This window comes from Genypterus blacodes, unplaced genomic scaffold, assembly GCF_046128005.1.
Source record: "Genypterus blacodes isolate CSIRO-AG114 ecotype Tasmania unplaced genomic scaffold, CSIRO-AGI_Gbla_v1 ptg000015l_1, whole genome shotgun sequence".
Classification (NCBI taxonomy): Eukaryota; Metazoa; Chordata; class Actinopteri; order Ophidiiformes; family Ophidiidae; genus Genypterus; species Genypterus blacodes.
The window spans coordinates 4,455,001-4,477,805 of NW_027466829.1; the positions used below are offsets into that span (position 1 = coordinate 4,455,001).

The window sequence follows — 22,805 nt, forward strand, 5'->3', positions numbered from 1 at the left end:
TTAACAAGTTTGAACAAACTTTACTGGAGCCTTAGTTAGAACTTTGTAGCAGAATTGCATGACCGCTGAACTCTGCTCTTTGTTCCTGTGCAGGGCCCCGACTACAGACTGTATAAGAGCGAACCAGAGCTCACTACTGTCGCCGAAGTAGACGAAAACAATGGGGAGGACAGATCTGAGCTGGCGTCTGAAAGAGAACTGTCTGGAAACAAAGGTGAGCGCAGTGAGGAGCCAGTTTCTGCATTTTCTGAGCCGTCACTGAAACTCGTAGTATGTTTGGTATAAGAGCGTGTCAGCACAATGATAAACGCTGACCTGTTGTCCCTTCTGCTGCTCCAGGGATGTCCTACCCGGTGGGCATTGTGCCTCCCATGACCAAGTCCCCAGTGCCCGCATCTTCCTCCATAGCCTCCTATGTCACCTTGAGGAAGGGTAGGAAGCCTGACCCCAGGACGGTGAGTCCTCCACGCTCTTATCCTCTCTGCTCTCCTGCTGCTGCCGGTGGTGTGGCTACATTTTCCTGCGGGCCAAAGCTGACAGTGATGAAGACGGTTGCTGCGTTTGACTTTGCTTTGTCCTGCTTGGTATGTCAGTGCTGCTTTGATTTCAGTCTCCTGTGGTCAGCGGGGAACGAGCCGCCACTTCACTCACGTTGCCAAATTGGTTGTTTTGTTTATCGAACTGTTTGTTGAAAAAGAGTCAACCTATCATGCGGCAGCGGCGGTGTGTGACTCATACTCCAAACCACACTGTCTACAAATACATGGCAGGCTGTTCAGAGTTTCCACTATCCGGTCTCAGACACTCTCAGCTTTAATATACTAACCATGTTATTAGAGCACCGCACCATAGGGCGTGTCTGCTTTCACTCCGTGTTTGTGTCAGGAAAACATGGATATAGTATAGCTGAACCTCGTAAAACCTCAGCTGCACACACACACACACACACACACACACACACACACACACACACACACGCACACACACAGAATTCCTGGCTGCAGGCTGTGGTTCACTTCAGCCATAGATCACGTAGCGGAGGAATGTCAGAGGCCTGAAGAGTTCGGCTCTTAGACCCTCGGATTCCGGCCTCTTGAATAATCTGGAGAGTGAGGGCCGCTTTCCTTTGGGTTTGGATAGATTCCAGATCTGCCGGTCCTTCCAGCGCGGCGTCGACCTGAGAGAGAACAATTTCTTCTCAGTTCAGTTCACTTCATCTGCCTCTGTTGCTCAGGCGTTAGCAGGCCCAGTGTGTGTCCCTGTGAGTGCAGTCATGTGAGCCAGCAGGAGCATGTGGGTCCAAGTGTGTGTGCACGTGTGTGTCAGGGAGTTATATATATATACATTATAATTATTCTGGATGGTAAATCTGGAGGGAACCTGTATTTCAAGAAGGTGCTTTGTTCCCAAACAACTGAGTGAGGGCTCTGGGGACAAATCAATTAACATCTGCCGTGCCGTTGTCAGAGCCATGAACTCAGCCGGCGACACTTAGCAGCTAAAGTTGCGTCTGGTTCTTCCCTCCGGCTGACAGGAGCGACCGCGCAGTGCGGTGGAGCAGCTGTGTGCTGCCGACAGCGGCCGGCCCAGGATGAGCGTGGAGGAGCAGCTGGAGAGGATCCGTCGCCACCAGCAGGGGACGCTTAGAGAGAAGAAGAAAGGCCTCAGCATCCTCGGTGGCAGCCAGGAGAATACACCCTCCAGAAGCCCCTCATTTACTAAAGAGAACCCTTTCCGCAGTGCGCAGGTAGGACAGCTTTCATCCACACACTAAGGCGACACGAAACTGCAAAGGGTCTAAATCAAATCCTGTAGTCGGGTCTCTGTGAGCAGCCTCAGCATCTCTGCTCTGTGTGTTCTGTCCTCTGTAGTCCCAAATGAAGCGTAGAGATGAGGTGATGAGCTTTGACATCGAGGAGCTGGAGGCCTCGCTCAGGCAGCAGGAAGTGGTGAGGGACCAAGAGACGCCCGCCGAGGAGATCGCCCGTCTGAAAGAAGCCTCACAGACGGACCAGTTTAATATGGATCGAGAGGTGAGACACTTTAAAGACCTAATCAAATGTCATAGCTTCTCACTTGTTGGTCACAGACAAATAGGGAGAGAAATGAAGAAACTGAACTGAACTGAATTTCTAAACTGTAATCACTTGTCAGGCCCACATATTCATTGTGTTCTAGCTCAGGATGAATCTGTCCCTTTGTGCTGATGATGTAATCGTAGTTATCATAATCTCCCGCTACAACAACATCATATCCAAATTACAAATGATACCCAACACAGCCGCAACGAAGGAAAGACAAACTGCGGCAGTGCTGGAGGGGCTTTGACTTATTATGATGAAGACGAAGAGGAGCCAGTGACAGCCTGGTTTTGTCCCTTTGTAGCTCTCTGTGCCGGAGAAAGTGCTGATTCCCGAGCGTTACGTGGAGTCGGACCCCGAGGAAGCACTGAGTCCAGAGCAGGAGGCTGATAAGCAGAGGAAAGTGGACCGCATCAAAGCCCTCATAGCAAGAAACAGGTAAAGACAAGTCTGCTGGAGGCTACCTGGATCAGGTGTTTCCCTTCAGGCGGAAACGGTGACATTCTTCCTCGCTGGAACAATGAGAGCTACTCACGAGTGCCATCAGGGGCGATAACAGGGTGTCTCTGTCTGCTGTTTCCATGCAGATCAGGGTCCTGAGATGTGAATAAGAGTCCGTGTTCACGTCTGTGCCCTACAGTGAGGTCAGCCTCTAAATGTCAGCCCCTCTGATTCATTCAGAGGAAGTCCATCTGACTCCTCTGTACCTCGCCTGTCCCTGGGTTATTAGCTTTATTCTGATACTGTGCCTCTAATTAAAGTTTTATGTATACCAAATTGCGCTCTGTGTGTGTGTGTGTGTGTTCGTGTCTGTGTGCGCGCTCTCTCTCTCTCTCTCTCTCTCTCTCCCTCTCTCTCTCAGCATGCAGAATGTGCTTCCGAGTATAGCCTTAAGCCCAGAGGAGGAGGCTGAGGAGGAGGCTACGGTACAAGAGAAGGAGAAGATGATTAATATCTCCTACGAGCTGGCAGCAGAGGCCTCCAAACGCAGCAAGCTGGTAGCAGGTACACACACTCAGGAGAGGGATGAAAGGGTGGAGCGCCGGGGTTTGGATCTGAGCTGCACGTTTGGTCAAAGAAAAGCTCGGGGGACATTGTTGTTAACACTGCAGCGTCATCTCATATTGTGTTTGATCAGATTTGCTGCAGCTTGGTTCCTGCATGTGTTCCTTCATTCATCACAGCCACACCTCATTGTAGTCTCAGCAGTCTCTTCCTATTCATGTGATGAGGTCATTATATTTCTGTTGACCGCTTGGCTGTGTAGTCATTAGCAACTTTTTGCCTGTATGCGTGTGTGTGCGTGTATATGTGTGTGTGTGTGTGTCGTGTCCAATGTGCTGTTCTGTATCGTTGCAGTGAAAAGCCTGTCGTCGTCATCATCCCCACCCATTCCACAGTCTCCTAACACACCCCCACAGCTCACTGATGGCTCTCACTTCATGTGTGTGTAGTAGCACCAGTAAGGGCCTTCATCAATCTGTTCTGTCAGGCTCAGTGTCAGGATTGTGAGGAGCTGAAGAAGAGAGAAAGTACACCAGGATAAATGTATTGAAGTAAAGTTCTGCAGAAGTTTCAGGGATCCTTTTTTTTAATTATGTATTCTGTGCTACTGTTTTTTTATGTTGATGGTGTTTTGTGTTGTAGTCTTGTGTCTGTGGGCCTGAAAACTAGTTTCTTTATGTTGATTAATGTTAGGGTAAAGTAGTCTTCTGTGCACGAATCTGTAGCTATGTAGAGAACTCACTGTCTTATTCCAGCTGTTGTTTTTGGAGCATAATTTGACCTTTGCCCTCTGTTCCTGCAGCCCAGGCTCTGGCCTCAGTGAAAACCTACACTTAAAGGATCCAGCAGCGGGAGTATACAGTTGATCAGAAGACACAAGGACATCAGCACAAACAGTTCGAGGCCCGCAGAGACTGAAACTGCCTTCTCCACACTCTGGGGTCTCAATCTCTTACCTTCTGTTTGCTCACTGTGATGACAGTTCCTCTGCTACGCTTCTCTCCAGAGAGACAATAAGACTTTTATGACTGTTGTCATTGCATCTCTGTTTTCATTTTCATTTTTTTTTACAAGTTTTTAGTTTATTTATATGGCTTTTATTAGGTTCTTGTTTGAATGCGTCTGTGTGTGTGTGAGTGTGTGTGTGCGTGTTGGAGCTAATGAACTGAGCTCTTGTGTGAGCCCACAGGCCTGTATTTACAGTCCAATCAAATCATGTTTTGGGTCTTGCCAAATTTTCCACTCACCCTCTGACCCCTGCTCAAAGGGATTCCTTCTCCGTTAAATATTTTATAATTCCCTTCATTCGTTTGTCAGACATGAGTCATGAGCACCAACTTTACTATCCACATGTATCCTTTTAGTAGGAAGGACATTTGTTGATATGACAGATAAGATTATACAGTATATAAAATATAGATCCTCTCTCATAAATCAAGGAGGTGCCACTTTATTGCTGCAGATTGAAACAAGTGTCCCATGTCCTGGTAGTATTTAAAATGGGCTCCTCTGCAGGCCCAGTGGCATCGATGCCGACACACACATGTGTATGTTTTGGCTTGAGACATGCTATATTTTATTTTTTGTATTGATGAGAGATATATTTAAACCGAGAGAAGGAAAAAAATTATCAGAGTTTGGTTTTATTTTAGGACTTGTAGGTTTGAAGTCCTGGAACCAAAGAAGGAATAGCATGTGTAAAAAGAAATAAAGACGTTTGTGGATCCAGAATGGATTTGTTTTTTGTGTACAAAGTGTAATTATCAGAGCTTAACTGTTTATATACTGTACATGGTACAACAGAAGGGGAGGATGTATCTAAAATGAGGTTACATACTAGACTTTATTTACAAATGTTCATATCCACCCTGATTTATATAATGTTAAATAAATGTTACGATTATTAATGAGTGGCTTCTTTTGTGTGCTCTATAATCTGGTGTGAAAAAATGTATTCGTCACCACCATAGGGAGGGAAATGGTTTGGACAGCACCTCAACAAATCTTGTGTGGATTAGCAGCGTAGGACGGAAATTTAGATCTACAGTGAAGTGCATATCTGTTGGAATATTTATAATTTGGATTTGTTTTGCCTTCCACCAAAGCGTGATTAAACTGTGTGCTCTTTTATAGCTTGTGTGATCATCTGGCGGCCTGCGTTAGGGCAAAGATACCTCAAACCATAGAAGTAAGACTTCCCCTTTTAAAAGGAGAAAAATGTCAAGAAGAGAAAGTAAACACCAGAAACAGTCGTAAACTATCATGGTCACATTACAACAACGTAGTGTAGTTCTCCATAACACCGCAAATGATAAACCAACTCTATTTACTACCAAATAAAAGCTGGTCCCACAACACTGGAGAGAGAAAGATAACACACTTAACACTCCCAGAGATTCTTAATGTCAATAAACCACTGAACCTTTCTGTTCTTTCATTATCACCAGTCTCTTATTTAGGACCTGCTGTGGTGGTGCATCATTACAAAAATGCATGTTGTTAATAAGGGAACATTACATAACTCCCATAAAACTGTATAAACAATCTTGTTTTCTAAAATGTCAAATAATAATTGGGCAGATGGGGGTAACAGGTAGGCTACTCATTATGTCCCGAACACGAAGAGTGGGGAATTATCTTCAATGGCGAATTATATTCCTAATAATATATTTTAGGGAACAATTTAATTGTTTAGGGCTCACACTGGCTCTGTGTGAGACCACTACTTGTTTAAATCTAGAGCTGTGGCTCCCCCTGGCGGCAATTGGGCTACAGTATTATGGACTAAAGACCATTATAGTATAGTATATTTACACATTAGAGGGCTGAGTCGTACATTGTCTCGCGTTGGATACTCGGGCAAAATAATACAATATGATATATAATATAATATAATATAATATAATAGCTGTTATTCTTATTCAGTGTTATATCCTGCCATGGTGTTTACATCAACCCCCCAAGACATTTTGTTATTACTAAAAGTACAGTCAGCATGCAGGTCAAAGAACAATTTGTTCTCAATAACAGTTCCCAGACACTGTTTGGTTTATTTGTTGTTGTTTGTTGACTGTTTTTGTAAATATCCACCAGCTAAATATCAACACCTTTGAAGTAGGTAGATGAAAGAGTCACACAATCACACTATGATACAAAGTCAGCAGCCACAAGAACACTTACAATCACAGAATACACTCCATTACAGTCACTTTATATTTGATATACTGATGCTCCATGGCCCATATTTATTTTGAAGCTTATTTGACTCCTTAGGGACATAAATGTATAATATAGAGGTGATTTTGCTCTTTGCCTCTGATTATTTCCTGCAATGTTGAGGCCACTTAGGAAGAACACAAATGCAGTTTCTTCTTCCTCTCCTTTCCTTCACTGCGACAGAGAATCAAACACGCGCAGGTCCTTTTTTGACCTTTGACCTAAGAGATTTCCCTCCTAAAATCAAGCTACGTGAACTCGGAAACACGTGCAAAGTTTAAATAGCAACGTCAGAGTGGGCCCGCCTCCTGTGGCTCGCGACCAATCAAGACTCTGACAGCGACAGGCCCCGCCCCCCTCTGCAGTGAGGTTCCTAGCGGTGCCACGGCTGAATTTCGAGACCGAAAGTGTCCCACGGTAGGCCCGCTGCAGAAATGGCTGCTACCGCCAAAGAGGAAACACTGGACGTTGCGGAAGACGCGCCGCTCGAAGGGAAGGAGGAGGTGAGCCCCGCGGAGCCGAAAACAGAGGAACCAGACGGCGGCGTAGAAGTGAAAATGGAAGAGGCGGAGGCTGGCGAGGAGAAGCCCGCTGCAGAGGCGGAGAAGGCCGCGACCCAGGCGGGGACTGACGGTGCCGTGACGGACAGCCTGCAGGCGACAGCTACCGCCGAGCCGCAGCGAGAGCCAGAGGCGCGGCAAAGCCCGGGGGAGGAAGGCGCCGAGCCCGCCGGTGACAGAACCAAGGAAGAACAAAGAGAGGAGAGTCATTGTGCGGGAATGGAGGAGTGCGAAAAGAGCAAAAGCGTCTGCGAGGACGGGGAGAAAGCCAGCGGCGGCGGAGGAGGAGGAGGAGGAGGCGAGGAGCTCGGCGACAAGAGGCGGCCGAGTGTGGAGATGTCATCTTCGGACGGCGAACCGCTGAGCCGGATGGACTCTGAGGACAGGTCGGTAGAGGAGGATGTGATGGCTACAGGTTACTCTCATCCGCCCAGGGTAGCTAGTAGGCGGTGATGGTGGTCAGTGAAGTCCCGTGTTGGTGTGTGTCAGTCCGCTCAGACGCGCTGTGAACCGGGCTGGTTTGTGTCTCAGGCTCGGGTGTTGAAATAGCTGAGATACCGAAGAGCACGGCGGTGATCTGCGTGTCAGATTCACTTAAGAAGAGGATGAAGATGATGTATTTGATTTGGCCGGAGTGATGAAAGTGGTATGCGTGGAGAATCACTGAGACGTGTGTGTGGGGCCACTGCACCTGTTCTCCACGCTTGTGCACAGCCTTGATTTCCTGTTGTAACCATAGACGTCTCTCTCTCTCTTCCTCTCTCTCTCAGTATCAGCAGCACCCTGATGGACATGGAGAGCACCGTGTCCAGCGGCCGCTCTACCCCCGCCATGATGAACGGACAGAGCAGCGCCGGCACCTCTGGGGTGAAGACGGTGGCGTACCCCTGCTGCTGGGACCGCTGCCCAGAGTGCTTCAAGTCCAGCCCCGACCTGGCCGAGCACATCAGGGGTCTGCATGTGGACGGGCAGAAAGGAGGGGTCAGTACGGACGCCTGCCTCACCTGTGGATCAGACAGGAAGCTCCCCTGTGCCTGCTTATCCTCTCTCATGCTGTGTGTGTGTGTGTCCCTCAGGTGTTTGTGTGTCTATGGAAGGGCTGTAAGGTGTACAACACACCGTCCACCAGTCAGAGTTGGCTGCAGAGACACATGCTGACCCACAGTGGGGACAAACCATTCAAGGTAAGGAACAGGAACTGGGATGGGGTTCGCACCTCGTAACGCCTGAATGAATCAGTGGTGACGTGGTGTGTGTGTGTTCTTGCTGCAGTGTGTGGTCGGCGGCTGCACCGCCAGCTTTGCGTCGCAGGGCGGGCTGGCTCGCCACGTCCCCAGCCACTTCAGCCAGCAGAGCTCCTCCAAGATGTCCAGCCAGGCCAAGCTGAAGGAGGAGTCGCCCTCCAAGGCCGGGCTCAACAAGAGGAAGAAGCTCAAGAACAAACGCAGGTGCTCCCTACGTACGTACCTAACATACACCCACACTAACCGCCCCCTCACCGGGCTGCGTGCCTGATCTCACACACACACACACACACACACACACACACACACACACACACACACACACACTCTGCTGCTAAAGGAACACAGGCGGAACGGAATTAAAGAGGTAGAGCCATGTGTGTCGCAGCGGAACAGATGTTTTCAGTGTTTGACCTGCCCACCGCTCTCTGTCGGAGGAGCTAGAGTTGGAACACACACACGGAGCACACACACACACACACACACACACACACACACACACACACACACACACACACACACACACACAGAGCACATAAAGCAAGTGTGAGAGCTTTTCCATCTGGCTATTGACGGAATGTTTGTCATTTTGTGAAATAGCTGGAATTTGAAGAAAAGCCTCACACACCTGTTCAATCAGCTCACATAAAGAGACAGGCTGTATTTCTATAGAATGTGTAAAATAGATTTAATTCAGTATTTTAGCCGCAGTAATGGGATCAGTTTCCTGTTTTGTTTATTTGTCAAAGGCAGAAGTACAGATTGTGTTTTCTCTCCAGTATTTCTTAGTTTGAGTCTCATGCCTCCAGATTGTTGTGATTTATATTTGTGTCCATGTTGTATTTGTACTTTATCTCTGCGTGTTTGTAGTTTTGGAGAACATTGGCCCAGTTTAAAACAACAACATGAGGCTGGATTAAATTTAGATTATCTTGGCTTCATTGTTCCCAAGAGAGAAAGAGTTTTTTCCGTATTTAGTAGACAAACAAACAAACCTTGACATCAAGATGGAAAATAAGCAGATTGTGACCCAACACACACACACATACTGTACACACACAAACAACACACCTTTAGTATTTAAATCAGATCTGTTAAAGCTGTTTTACCTGTTTTTGAATTCATATTTGCAAGTGTAATGTCTGTGGCTTCTTTGTATAAATTCAGACACACACACGTTTACTTTGCGTAGAATACAGATCCTACAATTTAGAATCCAAACAGCATCCGGCCCATCAGAGCTGCATTAGTTCCGCTCTCAGTCGAGCCTTGTACATTCCTAATCCACAAACTGCTTTGAAATGTGAGAAGAGAATCGTGACTGAATGAGAAGATTGTGACTTCTGGGTCCTGAGTGTAAATCTGTTGTTGTCTTGGACTCTGCTCTCATCCCAGCATGCCGTTCTCTCCCTCCAGCGAGGCCGCATGACTTCTTTGACGCCCAGACCATGGACGCTATCCGCCACAGGGCCATATGTCTCAACTTGGCCACCCACATCGAGAGCGTGGGCAACGGCCACAGCGTGGTGTTTCACAGCACGGTGAGTCTGTCTGCACCTCTCACATCAGCCTCTCCTCCTGGGACTGAGGCTTTGATTTCAGCCGGAGCAGGAAAGAAACATTAACAACAGCAACAACAAGCTGGATTCTTTTTAGATTCAGCTTTTTTCCAGCAAATCGGCCAATAAGATAATGCTATCTGTTATAAACGGTAAAGGTAAACGTTCTGTAAGCTTTAGAAAGTCGATATTTGTTTTGATTTCACTTTTCTGTATCAAAACTTAAATATTCAGGCACTTAAGAGCTCTAATTGTCCTCTGCTGTCACTGTAGAGGTGTGTGTGTCTTCACGTTGGAGGGACCGCCTCGCTCGTTTGATGTGTTTTTGTGATCCTCCTTAGAGACAGCAGGGGGCGTAGTGGACTCACTCTTTTCTAACTCCAGCCTCACTGCAGAGCTGGTTGTGCACTCGCAGTGAACCCTTCGCCGCGTCGCTCCGGGGCTTGATGTTGTTTTTCTCTGAATCGAGCTTCACAGGAAAGACAATTGGCTTGTTTTTGTGCATTGTGCCGAGTCCGTCCCGAGCCGTGTGTGTAATGCATTATTAATGAAGTCCAAAGTGCATTTGCACCTCGATGCTTCTGCGTCTGCTGCTGCTGCTGCTGCTGAGGGCGAGCGGGCGCTCACAGGAAACAGCTTCTCTTCTCTCTTTTCTACTCTACAGATATAGAATCTGTCACGACTTCAAACCCCAGTCCATAAATGAATGTAAGATTAAGCGAAGGCAACCGGAAAACAACAATGGCGAGGTTGGGAGGTTGTCAGATTATTTTAATGATGTTCTGAATGTCTGCCATTCCTGTGTGAGCCACAGGGGGGCAGTGTGTCCTGATGAAGGAGACCAGAGTGTGAGATGTCACTGTCTCTCTTTGAAAACAGAAGTTCATCTGCTGCATAATTCTAACATGTGCTCATACATAAACATACACACACACACGCTGCGTTTGCTTGTTTCTCAACATTCCATCGTATTCAATCAAGCAACCAATCCTTCATCAGTGCATTGGGCTGAATTATGGGGCACAACAACACAATTTACCATTTGTTCAGTTTAGAAAGTTGACTATATACAATTGGCTGTGTATTAAAACGTCAACGCCAACCTGCTTCCTGAACCCCCACACACACACACACACACACACTCACACACACTCTGGAGCTGTGACGTTCCCTCCTCGTCTTCAGGCGTTTGACTGAACTCCCAGAGAACAAAGATAGAATTTCCTAACGTCACGATCAAAGCTAAACTCATCTTCTGTATTCCCAGATAGAATCGTGTTCCTCTACAATGAAGTTAACGCCTTGTCTCTATGGCTCGCGTTTCTCCCTTTTTTCAACGCCTGGTGTGTGTGTGTGTGTCTCTGCATCATTCTCTCTGCTGCCTCACGTTTGAAACACACACTTTCCAGGGGAGAATGCGTCTGTGGCTCCATTCAGAGCTGCTGAGTGAAAGCCGATTATCTCCACAATGCTTCAACCACGTCTGTGACCCGGCTAACCTGCGATTGACCTTCAAATCGGGAAGCCTTGTAAAATACCGAGTATCACTTCAATGCGTTCTCCGTTTGCAAGAATGTAAGCGTTTCTTAGAATTTAGACATTGAGAGAGATGTTTTGGACCAAATTGCTGTAATTGTGAGTTGAAGTGTAATGAAGAGTGTTTACATCGCTGCTGCTTCACTCCGGCTCTGAAACCTTAGCTGCTCTCCATCAGCCAAGGAGTTTCAATGAAAAACTAGAGGGGGAAAACTGCAGATAAAGCTCTGGAAGAGGTTAAGAGAGGTAACCGCACATTTGGACGCCGTCTGGGAACGAGCGGAAGCCTGCCAGGGTGAAGAAGAGAGAGAGAGGGACAGACGGAGAGCAAACACTGAGAGACGGAACAAGGGAGGGGGTGAAGGGAAGGTCGGGGTCAGGGAATGGGACGGACCCCGACCCCTACTGAAGCACTGAGGTCCCAGCAGACCCCCCCACGCTCCGCCCCTCTCTCCCCTGAGCAGAGCTTCGGGGGTCCGGTGGCGGCGTTTGTTTGGCTGGCCGCTCCAGCCCCGACACGCCACACTAACTCAGCCGTGTTTGAGTTGGGATATTTTTGTTATTGCGACAATCTGCGTCATCCACAGCTCGCCCTCCTGACACCAGACAGGCACCCGGTCTTAACTTCTCCCCCCTCCACCCGGTCTCCCCCCTCCTCCTCCTCCTCGCCTTTGGCCCGACGGTTCTCACTGTCTTAGTTTGGATCCACGAGACACACAGATGTATAAAGTCTTCACTCTCCTCTACTCTCTCCTCTTCAGCTTCTTCATCTTCTGCCTTCACATACACATATATGGACATGTCTCCTTTAAGCTGCAGTCGGGGCTGGTAAACATGAACCTGCTCCTAAAGCCTCAGAGCCCAAACTGCTACGCCTCTTTGTTAATTAAAAGGCCAATAAAGCTGTGCTGGTCCTCTTGGTCTGAGCAGAGCTGAGCTGAGCCTGAGCGGAGAGCAGGCCTCCTCTCCCTGCCCGTCCCCTGGGGTATCAGGGTACACACACACACACACACACATGTAGGCGGGGCCTCACACAGCAGCTCAGAGCCCCTCAGGAAACAATAGTTAGCCCGCCTGTGAAAGGATCCTGGCCCAGCGTTTCTCACAGTCTGATCAAGATAACCAGAAGCAGAGAGAATTATGAGAAAGAGCGAGTCGACCTGTGTCGCCTGGAAAAGCCCGAGAGGGAATTTCTCCCCTCGTCGTTTCCTGTTGTTCCCCTTTTTCCACTCTGGAGGAGTTTGAACGGCCGCGTGTTTGCATCCCCGAGTCGCTGCGGCAGGCACAGGTCAGAGGTCACAGGTAGCAGCGTGAAGAAGTCGAGCCAGCAGCAGCAACACAACTCACATCTCATCGCCCTGAATGTTTCCTCTAACAAGCTGCAGTTACACGGGTTTACGTCCCTCAAAACTCCTGACAGACGACTTTGTAACTGCCAGCTTAACAGAATATAAATATAAATCTGTCCGTCACTCAGCCGCTCCTGTGTGTGTGTGTGTGTCCAGCTAAACACCTAAGTGTGCTTTTGTTTCCTAACGTGGAGCCGCAGGCCCGGAGAACAAAGAGGTCACACTCAGGGGGGAAGAGCTGGACTCTGACTGAAGCTGAGTTTGAAATGGGATTTTGTGTGTGTGTGTGTGTGTGTGTGTGTGTGTGTGTGTGTGTGTGTTCTGTGTATGCAAAGGAGAAGGCGAATCAGAACCTCTCTGCTCTGTGATGTTTAGACTGGAGGTGTCGGTGGAGCAGAGAGAGAGAGAGAGAGAGGAAGGAGGAGAGAGAGATTCTAGGTCTCTGCCTCATCTCCTCTCTGCGGAGCCTCTTCTTCTTCTTCTTCCTCCCCCCGCCCCCCCCCCTGCTGTCCTCAAACCAGTTTCCATCAATGCTGCAGCCGCTTCCCCCTCGGGGTCTTTTAAAAAAAAAAAGAGAGAAAAGGTTTGCGATCTGTGCGTGCGTAGGAGACGTTCTTCACGTGTGAGCTCATTCACCGGCCCTAAGAATAGATCCTGTCCCGGAGAGGAACCGAGCCGATTGACGCAAGAGCTCGTATCTGAGGCTATTTCTGACCAGCCTGCTTATTTCTTCCCCTTTAAAAAAAATAAAAATAAATTTCAAGCCTCTCCTCTCCCCACTGAGGAGTATTTATGCAAATTCCAGGATCGCGTTTTTACTCCAAACCCACCGCCGTGTGTCAGAGTGGGCGACTTCCCTGCCGGCCCTGTTTGTTGTCTCAGTTGTGGGCTGACGACTTTGTTAGGACGGACGTTTGACTTTCCACGTCGCTGCAGTAGAAACGTGTGTGTGTGCGTGCCTGTGTGTGTGCTGACGTTATCTCCACAGACAGCGGCGGCTTGTTTACAGCGATGCAGTGATCTGGCTGCACGTGCATCATGGCCGCCCGTGAGAATGTCAGCGATGAGATAAACATCAGGATACTTCTGTAGATCTGTGGCTTCTCTCTGGATGCTCACTTCCATCGCCGGTGAAGGAAGACAAATCCAGACTGAAAATAGAACTCTCTCTCTCTCTCTCTCTCTCTCTCTCTCTCTCTCTCTGATCCGCTCCTATGCATTATTAAGAGCCCTGACATCGCTTATTAGTGTAATAATCAGCCGCTAAATCACCCGGCGAGATGTTTGAAGCACCGTAGTCTGGTTTATTCGCGGGGTAGAGATGTGGGGGGGGGTCCGGTAGAGGGTGGCCGGTCTTTGAAGCCGAGGCTCAGCAGACGGAGAGAGAGAGAGAGAGAATGTTGCAACATCCTCCAATCCTCCTGTCAGTGAACACATCACAGTGGAGACGCAGAGACCTGAAGCTTTTGAGTTTCCACCAGAAACAATCTAATGATGGTCTTCTTCATCTTCTTGTGTTCCCAGGTGCTGGCCAGGAGGAAAGAAGGTTCTGGAAAGGTGAAGGTCCTCCTCCACTGGTCACCTGAGGACATGTGAGTGAAAGGTTTCCTGTCTCACTGCACCCAAACACTGAACCCGGCCTGTTAACGTGGTGTGAGACACGCTCCAGTCCTCCTGCAAATGCTTAAAGCGTAAAGCTCGCGTCTCTTACACAAACATTTCCTTTTGGAGCGAGCGGAGAGAGCGAGCGTGCGAGCACATACGTGTGGAGCATCAACATCAACACGTCTGTCTGTGAAAGCTTTACGATCGTCTTTCCATTCACCTGCTGCGCTGCAACGTGTCGGCTGTTGTCTGTCTTTGATATTACAAAGACACACACACACACACACACACACACACACACACACACACACACACACACACACACACGCACACCCTCTCACCGCTCCTCTGTATGGCGGCAGACATTTAGCCCTGCCCCCTGCTCTGAACGTGGCAGAAGAACTCTGCAGCTCCGTCTCATCTCAGAGCTTCAGGTTCCCCCGCTAACGACCCCAGTCCGTCCCCGAGGAGACGAGGGGGCTTCACACACTCTGACCGAGGGAGGAAGAGCTCCTACCGCTCCTCCTCGCACTCTCGCACCTCCGAGGGAGAGTTTATGTGTCTGAAGATGATCAGAGAGCAAGAATGATAGAGAATCAAAGGAGACGAAGGGGAGGGAGAGAGAGAGAGAGAGAGAGAGAGAGAGAGAGAGAGGAGGTGGGCGAGGTGGGGAAAAGGGAGAGAAGATGATGACTAATGAGAGAGGAAGAGGAGAGGAGTAAGGGAACGGGGAGAGGAAGAGAGCAAAGAGGGCTCTTCATCATAAGAGTCGATTATAGCCGACGGCCTCGAACCGACAGAGTAGCTGAGCCGTCCCTCTCTCGGCCCGCCGCTGCTTCGGCCGCCCATCTTTTGTGTCCTCACCCTCCTCTTTCCCCCCGCTGATGGATCCCCACAGCTGCCCTTCATCTTCACCCCTGAAGGAAGGATGAGGGGAAGAGGCGAGAGAGGGGCGAGTTTCAGAGAGATCAATCCCAATCAGAAAGACGGGACAGATTGAGACGGATCGGGTTAGACGGCAGCAGAACGGATGTGAGGGGCGGGGACGGAGACGTGACGGTGGAGAGAGAGGGAGAGAGAGAGAGAGAGAGAGAGAGAGAGAGAGAGAGAGAGGGAGAGAGAGGTAGAGGAACATGAGGAAGAAGAGCCGCAATGTATGATGGGGAGATGAAGAGAGGAAAACAAGAGGGAGCTATTTGTTTGGCCGTCAATACGCAGAAAATGTTGACTGACAGAAACTAGGAAGAGTGTGTGTGTGTGTGTGTGTGTGCGTGTGTGTGTGTGTGTGTGTGTGTGTGTGTGTGTGTGTGTGTGTGTGTGTGTGTGTGTGTGTGTGTGTGTGTGTGTGTGTGTGTGTGTGTGTGTGTGTGTGTGTGTGTGTGTGAACTTGGGAAGTCGTGTTTATCGATGCTGGAAGCAAAGCGTTCACTCTGACCGACACTCATTAACTCCATTTGGATTAAAGAGTGACTGATTAACAAGGACCATTGTGTGTGTGTGTGTGTGTGTGAGAGAGAGAGAGAGATGTTGGACGGACGGCTGAATCGATTCCCTGCCATGCTGTTGAATACCAACGAGTACGACACGTGGAACAGTCCTACGTTTCGTCCATGTTTAGTCCCTCCAGCTCCACCGTCACAGTGACGTCATCACAGTGACGTCATCACTCTGACCCACAGAGACATGTTTCTATAGATTCGCCCTAAATGAGAGTTTTGTTCTGCGGGTCGTCGGTTCCCAGAACCCTTGGCCCCCTTTGGCGCCCCCTTTGGCCCCTCCCCCCTGTGTCACCCACGATGTCATCTTGGTCGTAACGTAAACACTCCTCCTGGTTTACACAAACTTGTCACCGTCTGTGTGTGAGCTTCTCGTCACAGTTCGAGTGGCCGTCGCCCCCGGGAGTCAAACGATCTGGTAATCGCCGCCCCTCGTCTGTATGAAGTGGCGCCCGCCCGCTAGCTCGTGTTCTCCCAGGCGACACGTGTCTTTGTTCCCTCAGCTCTCTCGTATACAATGTGGCGCTCGGCGAAGGAACTTATCTGCTTCTGGGAGCTTCAGGGCGCCGAGCCAGCCGCCGATTCAAGGCTGGAGGCCGGGCTCAAGTCTGGCAAAGAACCTTGGCCCCCCCGCCGCCTTCCTTCCTCGCCGAGGCCTCACTCACAATATACATTTCTGCCTCGTAAAGAGGGCGGCCATTAAACACACGCCTCCTCTGGAAAATCAAATAAATCCATTTGTCTTTATTTGGCTCGGAGAGACAGAGTGGAATCTGTAGGTAGAGCGGTGTGTGTACGCAGTATTAACAAGAAGTGTGTGTGTGTGTGTGTGTGTGTGTGTGTGAGAGAGACAGGCTGACCCCCCAGTGTGTCTCTTCTTCTTTTGTACGATCACTCAGAATGTAATAACTCATCAGCACAGCAGCTCTCACATGTTTATGATGACGCCAGAGTGGAATGCGTGCAAACACACTGGCAGACAGACAGACACACACATAGACAGACAGACACACACGCGTGTTTACTGTATGTTTGAGGCTGGGCCTGCTGCTCTGTCATGGAGGTGTTGCGTTGCTCAGAGGCTCTAACTCAAGGCTAAACCAAACTACTGCTGCACTGAAGGAGGCTGCTTCTCATCAACGCCACTCCCTCCTCTTCTTCTTCACCACGTGTTCTCTCCTTTCACCCCACCATTAAAGGGAGATGCTACAGCCTGTGTGTGTTCTCTCTCTCTCTCTCCCTCTCTCTCTCTCTCTCTCTCTCTCTCTCTCTCTCTCTCTCTCTCTCTCTCTCTCTCTCTCTCTCTCTCTCTCTCTCTCTCTCTCTCTCTCTCTTTCTCTCGTCCCCGCCCATCTCTCCTTTTTCTTTTGTCCTCCATCTCTTAAATGCGTGCAGTTTGCTGAATGTGCTGCATGCAGAATGCTACCTGTGAGTGCGCACACACACACACACACACACACACACACACACACATCCCCCTGAATAGGCTGACTAGGCATGTGAGTAAGTGATTTGGCTGGGCGGCTGCCTGCATGTCTAACTGCTGCCTGCTGTGTGTGTGTGCGAGTGTGTGCGAGTGTGTGCATCTCTGGGGGCTCCTGCGATGACGCACGTTGTGACGGGGGGAATGCTGGGGGTGGAGACGAGGGGGTGTGTGGAGGAGGAGGAGGGGAGGTGCAGCCGACTGGCTCGCTCGCTCGCTCGCTGAGCTCTTTGTTTCGCTCCTCTGCACCGCGACTCCAGGCTGAAAAGCAGCGCCGTGCAGCTGGAGGTACAGTAAGGTGCAGACCGACTGAGCTGCATCGCCTGTGTGTGTGTGTGTGTCTGTCACTCCAAAGACACCACGTACAGGTACACACTTCAGATGCAGAGCTACTAACATGGAACACAGATACAGATGTTATCTTCGTCAGAGTGTGTGTGTGTGTGTGTGTGTGTGTCAGGGGTCCAAGGGCTTTGTTGCTTATAGAAATGTACTCTGTGTTCAGTACCAGGTGTTAACATGCTGCGGTGTCTCACACATCTCTACACTCACACTGCTAACCCCCCCCCCCCCCCTTTGTCAGTGCTCACACCCTGACCTCATGTCTACTGTCTGTGTGTGTGTGTGTGTTGCAGACTGCCTGACGTGTGGGTGAACGAAACGGAGCGATCTCAGCTTAAGACTAAAGTGGTTCACTTATCCCAGCTTCCCCCGGACACAGCCATGATGCTGGACCCCAACATATACAGGTGAGTGTGTGTAAGTGTGTGAGATGCAGGCTGTGGCTTCTTTGTCCTCGTGTAGTCGCATAAAGCACACACACCACTGCAGTATCCACACACACAATGTGAGTACCTCCGGATCAAACGTGAGAAGAATTACTGCTCCAGTAAAGTGTTCAAGCAGGAGGTGTGTGTGTGTGTGTGTGTGTGTGTGTGTGTGTGTGTGTGTGTGTGTGTGTGTGTGTGTGTGTGTGTGTGTGTGTGTGTGTGTGTGTGTGTGTGTGTGTGTGTGTGTGTGTGTGTGTGTGTGTGTGTGTGTGTGTGTGTGTGTGTGTGTGTGTGTGTGTGTTCCACTTCTCTCCGCTCCCTTAAACACTTCATCATACCTTCTACTCGGGCTCTTCTACCTGTTCCAGCCTCTCACAGTGATGAATAGAGGAGAGCTAGATCTGCAAACGGGCGCCATGTCCCGCTGCACGTTTAGCTGCGATGCTACTGAGATCTCACGCAGACCTGCTGACGCTCTCCTCAGCAGGAAGTGGAGCTGTAAGAAAACAGGGTTAGTTTGACGCCGTACCTCAAAAAGGCCAGGAAGGATTCTTGAAAGAGGAACAATGTGCCTAAAATAAATGGAGTGGTCATCCTGCTGTTCAGCACTCGGGCCGGGCTGACGCTAACCAGACCTGAAGGCTCCGTAACAAGACGGGCCGAGGCCGGACTCTGGTTTCCTACGCGAATAGAACCGTCAGCACTCGGCCAATTTACGTCAAGGTTGTCCCGATGCACGAAATTCCCAAACCAGCTTGGTGTTTGATGCCTACGGCGGTGTACACGGCGTTGTGGCGAGGGTTATCGTGTCTTCCTCAGGTGTCTCCATGTTCTCGCCTCTCTTAACTGTTGCAACCATACTTAAACTTTAACGGAAAGCAGATCGCTGGTGGAGTCACAGAAACATGTAAACATCCTGGGCCTGTTTTCTCTTCCCAGAGCTCTTCCTCAGAAGCGGCTGAAACGGAGGTAAGCCCCCCGAGCCGGCTCAGCATGCATGCATGTGTGTGTTCAAGCTCTTTCTCACAGAGATTGTGGAGTATTGGCGGAAAGGGGGGGCAGCTAACCGTCCCCCCGACGACCATCCAAAACACACCCGGTTACTCCGACTCGACCGTACAATCGCCAACGCCGTCATGGTTTTAGGCAGACGTATGTAAAGACGTGAAGGAGGCTTAGCTGGTCTGATTGTATCTCAGTCCTGTGGTCGGTGACGGCACGTCGGCCTCATATGCATTTTAATTTAACGAGTAAAATGAGAGCGGCGGGAATCTGAGCCGGCTACCTGATGCCGACGCGACCACGACACACAATACAGGTTTACTGTAGATACTGGACAGGATGTAAGAGGAGCTGGTGTGTGTGTACTGTACACACTGTGTGAAGTAACACAACAGACACGCTTACATTTGTTTAATTGATTCATTCACCTATGGGCCTTAGAAGATCTCCACTCTGGCTGTAAGGTCTTAGTGTATGCAGATGATGTCATGATGTACAGCGCTGAGCTACACGCCTGCTGCCTGTAGTAAAGATGTCACACTCGTCTTTGGTCAGCATCCACGTGCAGATAAGTCGAGTCCAGTCCATTTTTAGGTTCGGCCTGGTCTAGAGTGCCGCGGGCTCTCGTGGAAACACTTGGCGCTCCGCCTGCCAGTGACGGAGCCGACGCCTCCATTTAAATGGTAATACTGGCGCAGTGTCGCCGCAGCTCTCCCGTGGTGAAAAGCCATCGCGGCTGATTACTTATCACCACAGTTTGATGGTTCCAGTGTACCGTGAAGCCAGTTAATTGAGAAACGGACCATTCCCAAGCCGCAGCCCTCCACTCGTCTTTGTCTGGCGTGCAGATGAGGTCATGTTTGGACATTTTTCATTGTTGCGTTAATTGACACTGTAGTAGCTCAGCACAGCCCAGGCACTCAAATAAATATAATGGATGAAGCTCTGTTCCTCATGTTGTAATCTCTCTCCCTCTCTGTCTGTCTGCCTCTCTGCCTGCCTGTCTCTCTCTCTCTCTCTGCCTGTCTGTCTCTGTCTTTGTAATCAGCCAATAAGGAGCCCCGTCTGCGGTCTTGATGCTAAAGGGGGGAAATCCTGGTTCATAGGAGTTTAATCTGTGTGAGATGGAACACAGTTTCATCTGCGTCACTGAAACGGAGGAGTGAAGTGTCAAAAAAAGAAAAGAAAACAGGAAGCTAATCATGTCACGGCTGCGTTTCTCTCTCTCCTTCCTCTTCTTCCATTTTGTATATTTAAAGCAGCTATTGTAGCCACATTTTAAAAAAAAAATGTTTGAAAGTTTCTGTTCAACCGGAATGATTGTTTTAAGAAAAAGAAAAAAAGTTTTGGTACCACCGAACGGTGTTAAAAACAAACAAAACAAAGGTCCATTTTTGTGTAATCTTGTCAGAAAATACAGCATATTTTATAAATGTTTTGTGTAAGATATTTATGCAGATTTGTAACTTATTTTTCTACCATAAAGTAATGATAGAGTCTGGATTTCTGTGAGAGTTTTTGCCTAGAAACGTATTGACTGTGATGATCTGTGTCACCTGTAAGGAGTCTGGACATTAATATTAACCATGTTACATGAAAACAAAGCTCTTACTGTACTGTAGTGTCATCTGCGTCCTCTAGGACCCGGATGTTAAGGTTGTGCAAGTTTAACTCACTCATGTATCTGAAAGCTACCCGGCACAGTGCCACGCCCACATTTCACCCCTTCCCCCCGCCAAAAACCAGAAAATAATGACTATTAATCCATCATTAGTTGACACAGTAGACTTAAGCACTTGAGAAAGACTGAACGTTAAGACTGTCATGTTTCCGACTGCACTGTATGTTGTCACTGTTGGAGAAGGAATACTGTGTTTGTAATAAAAGGAAAGAAGAAAAAAAGGCAAAATGGCAGAAATGGACGACTGCAGTTTGTTATGACGTGAATCCCTTCCAACATATTTAAACAGTCGTATGAATATATGAGTTCCTTATGGCTGCTTGGGGGGGTCGGGATATTTGCCGTCCATTAACCGAGAGACTTGGGGAGCCTGCTGTGGGAGGAGCTAATGACTGGGACCCCTGCTGGCCTCAGCTGTTAGCGAACATGCCTGCAGAGAAATGGAGTTCAGTGAGAGGTCTGCTGCACACACACGAACACACGCACACACACAAATGTGCATCCTGAATTCATGGGTATTGTGTTTTATATAATGACGCATTCAGGTTGTTCCTAGTTTTTTGAGCGACTGAGCTTGTTGTTCTTGTAGGAACATTGATAGGGACAGAGCCTGAGGTGGACTCAGTTTGAGCTCCGTATGTGAAGTCCATCAGTGCACCAACATGTTAGATAGAATCAACAGTGTCACAGATTCCATTTTGACTGAGCACAGGTCAATGAAACCCTCACAGGCCACCTCAGGGTCGCTGGTTCAAAGCCACTGGAGGCCAAGTAGAGCTCGATGAGAAACAGGCTGAACTCCTGCATTATTAACAGAAACTGACTTGTCCATGAGTCGCACTCATTTATTTATTTCTAGAAAAGTGTACAAAATGGAAGTTGACCTTATCTCTACAAGCTTTCCCCCCAATGGAGATGATCTTGCTGAGGCTGTGGACGGACCTTTCTCCTGCCTCCAGACCTGCTGCCTGAAGCTACTGTACGTATTGTTCTCCAGATGTCAATATCTTCACACACTCTGCCTTTTCAGGAAGACTAACTTAAAGAGTTCTATCCTCCTGTTATTCTGGAGAGACTGGGTTTGTTTGACAGCAGCTAAAATGTTAATGTGTATTGATTTCCTAATGAAACTAGGAGAGTAGATTGTTTTTCCACTTGTCTCTTTTATTTATTTTTTGCTTTTATGCTTGAATGTGCCAGTTTTTACGCCACAAGCTCACCTCTCCATGTTCAGTCCCTGCAGATCCTGCGCAAGGTCAAGAGCTAAAAGCTACAATATCTAACTTTTCTAAAGAATGGGTAAAGTTTAGGGTTTCATCCTCTGACTGATGGATTCTGGCACTCGGGTAGAAGGAGAAAGAAGGAGATGTCAAAAACGTTCCTCATTGATTCCACTCCATATTTCGTTACAGACTGCTGCTTTAATGTCCGCATCTTTCTTGAAACGGCGCGTTGGCAGCAGTCTTGATGTCGTCGTTACCAAGGCTTGTCTGTGTTACGACCTCGGTGACATCATTTGGCGCAGAGGAGGAATAAGAGAGGAAGACAAATGAGGAAGAGTAAGACTGGCAGGCAGGTTGAGAAAGCTGGCGACACTGCACCGCCATGGTCCTGGCCCTCTTCCTTCATCTCCTCTTCTTCCGCTCACACGTTGTTAATGCAATCCCTTCGCTCCCATCACAACAGGAAAAAAATCACATCTAATATCGTTTTGATTAATCACAGCGTGTGTTGCCGATATAAAATTCACATCTCACGCTTGCACACTGATCTGGCTTGCGCTTGTAACGCAATCACACAGTGAACTTGTGACATGTGAACCTCATTAAGCCGGCCCATTACTCACGTCTGACAGCGTATCTGCGAGTCTTGTCCACTAGTGTGTGTGTGTGTGTTTTCCAGCCCCTCCACCCTGGAACTGTTCCATTGTCTGCAGCTCTCTTACATTTGGTTCCTCTGTCATCCATCTGAGTTTCTCATTGTGCACAAAGTCTTTTCCCTTTCTCGCCTTGGCTGCTCGCACCACTGTCTCGCTGAAGAATGAAGGCATTACATCAAGAACAAAGCAACAGCGCTGCCCTTCAAACTCCCGGCTGTGGAATTGTGTTTTCCATTACTGCTAAACACATTTTTTTTTTTTAGAAAGACCTCGCTGGCAAACGTGTAGAATCGTTTATTAATCTCTTCAGTTATTGCGGAATACTAACAGCTCTTAATA

At 48.7% G+C, this 22,805-nt stretch overlaps 2 protein-coding genes across 8 annotated transcripts in view; both read left to right on the forward strand.

Annotated features, from left to right (window-relative positions):
* Positions 1 to 4,993, forward strand: part of LOC143016343 (pleckstrin homology domain-containing family A member 5-like) — a 65,525-nt gene extending 60,532 nt beyond the window's left edge. For 4 of the 5 annotated variants that reach the window (XM_076170629.1, XM_076170655.1, XM_076170647.1 and 1 more), the window contains 8 exons: positions 94 to 214; positions 340 to 455; positions 1,535 to 1,747; positions 1,872 to 2,033; positions 2,386 to 2,519; positions 2,944 to 3,086; positions 3,441 to 3,525; positions 3,889 to 4,993. In XM_076170629.1, the coding sequence (XP_076026744.1) occupies positions 94 to 214; positions 340 to 455; positions 1,535 to 1,747; positions 1,872 to 2,033; positions 2,386 to 2,519; positions 2,944 to 3,086; positions 3,441 to 3,525; positions 3,889 to 3,952 (1,038 nt within the window). In that variant the 3' untranslated portion in view covers positions 3,953 to 4,993. Of the gene's footprint in view, positions 1 to 93; positions 215 to 339; positions 456 to 1,534; positions 1,748 to 1,871; positions 2,034 to 2,385; positions 2,520 to 2,943; positions 3,087 to 3,440; positions 3,544 to 3,888 lie in introns of all 5 variants that reach the window. The other variant, XM_076170638.1, reaches the window with a different exon arrangement.
* A 1,671-nt stretch (positions 4,994 to 6,664) lies between these two features.
* LOC142990810 (zinc finger protein AEBP2-like) lies at positions 6,665 to 20,278 on the forward strand. 3 transcript variants are annotated; one of them, XM_076140684.1, is made up of 9 exons: positions 6,665 to 7,248; positions 7,633 to 7,843; positions 7,939 to 8,046; positions 8,135 to 8,321; positions 9,502 to 9,647; positions 14,075 to 14,142; positions 17,770 to 17,883; positions 18,844 to 18,873; positions 19,955 to 20,278. In XM_076140684.1, exons 1-9 carry the CDS (start codon positions 6,737 to 6,739, stop codon positions 19,959 to 19,961), a joined length of 1,383 nt encoding a protein of 460 aa, XP_075996799.1. In that variant the 5' UTR covers positions 6,665 to 6,736; the 3' UTR covers positions 19,962 to 20,278. The 3 variants fall into 3 exon arrangements, with proteins under 3 accessions (XP_075996799.1, XP_075996800.1, XP_075996801.1); XM_076140685.1 differs by having other exon boundaries at positions 9,523 to 9,647; XM_076140686.1 differs by lacking the exon at positions 18,844 to 18,873.
* Positions 20,279 to 22,805: the final 2,527 nt, after the last annotated feature.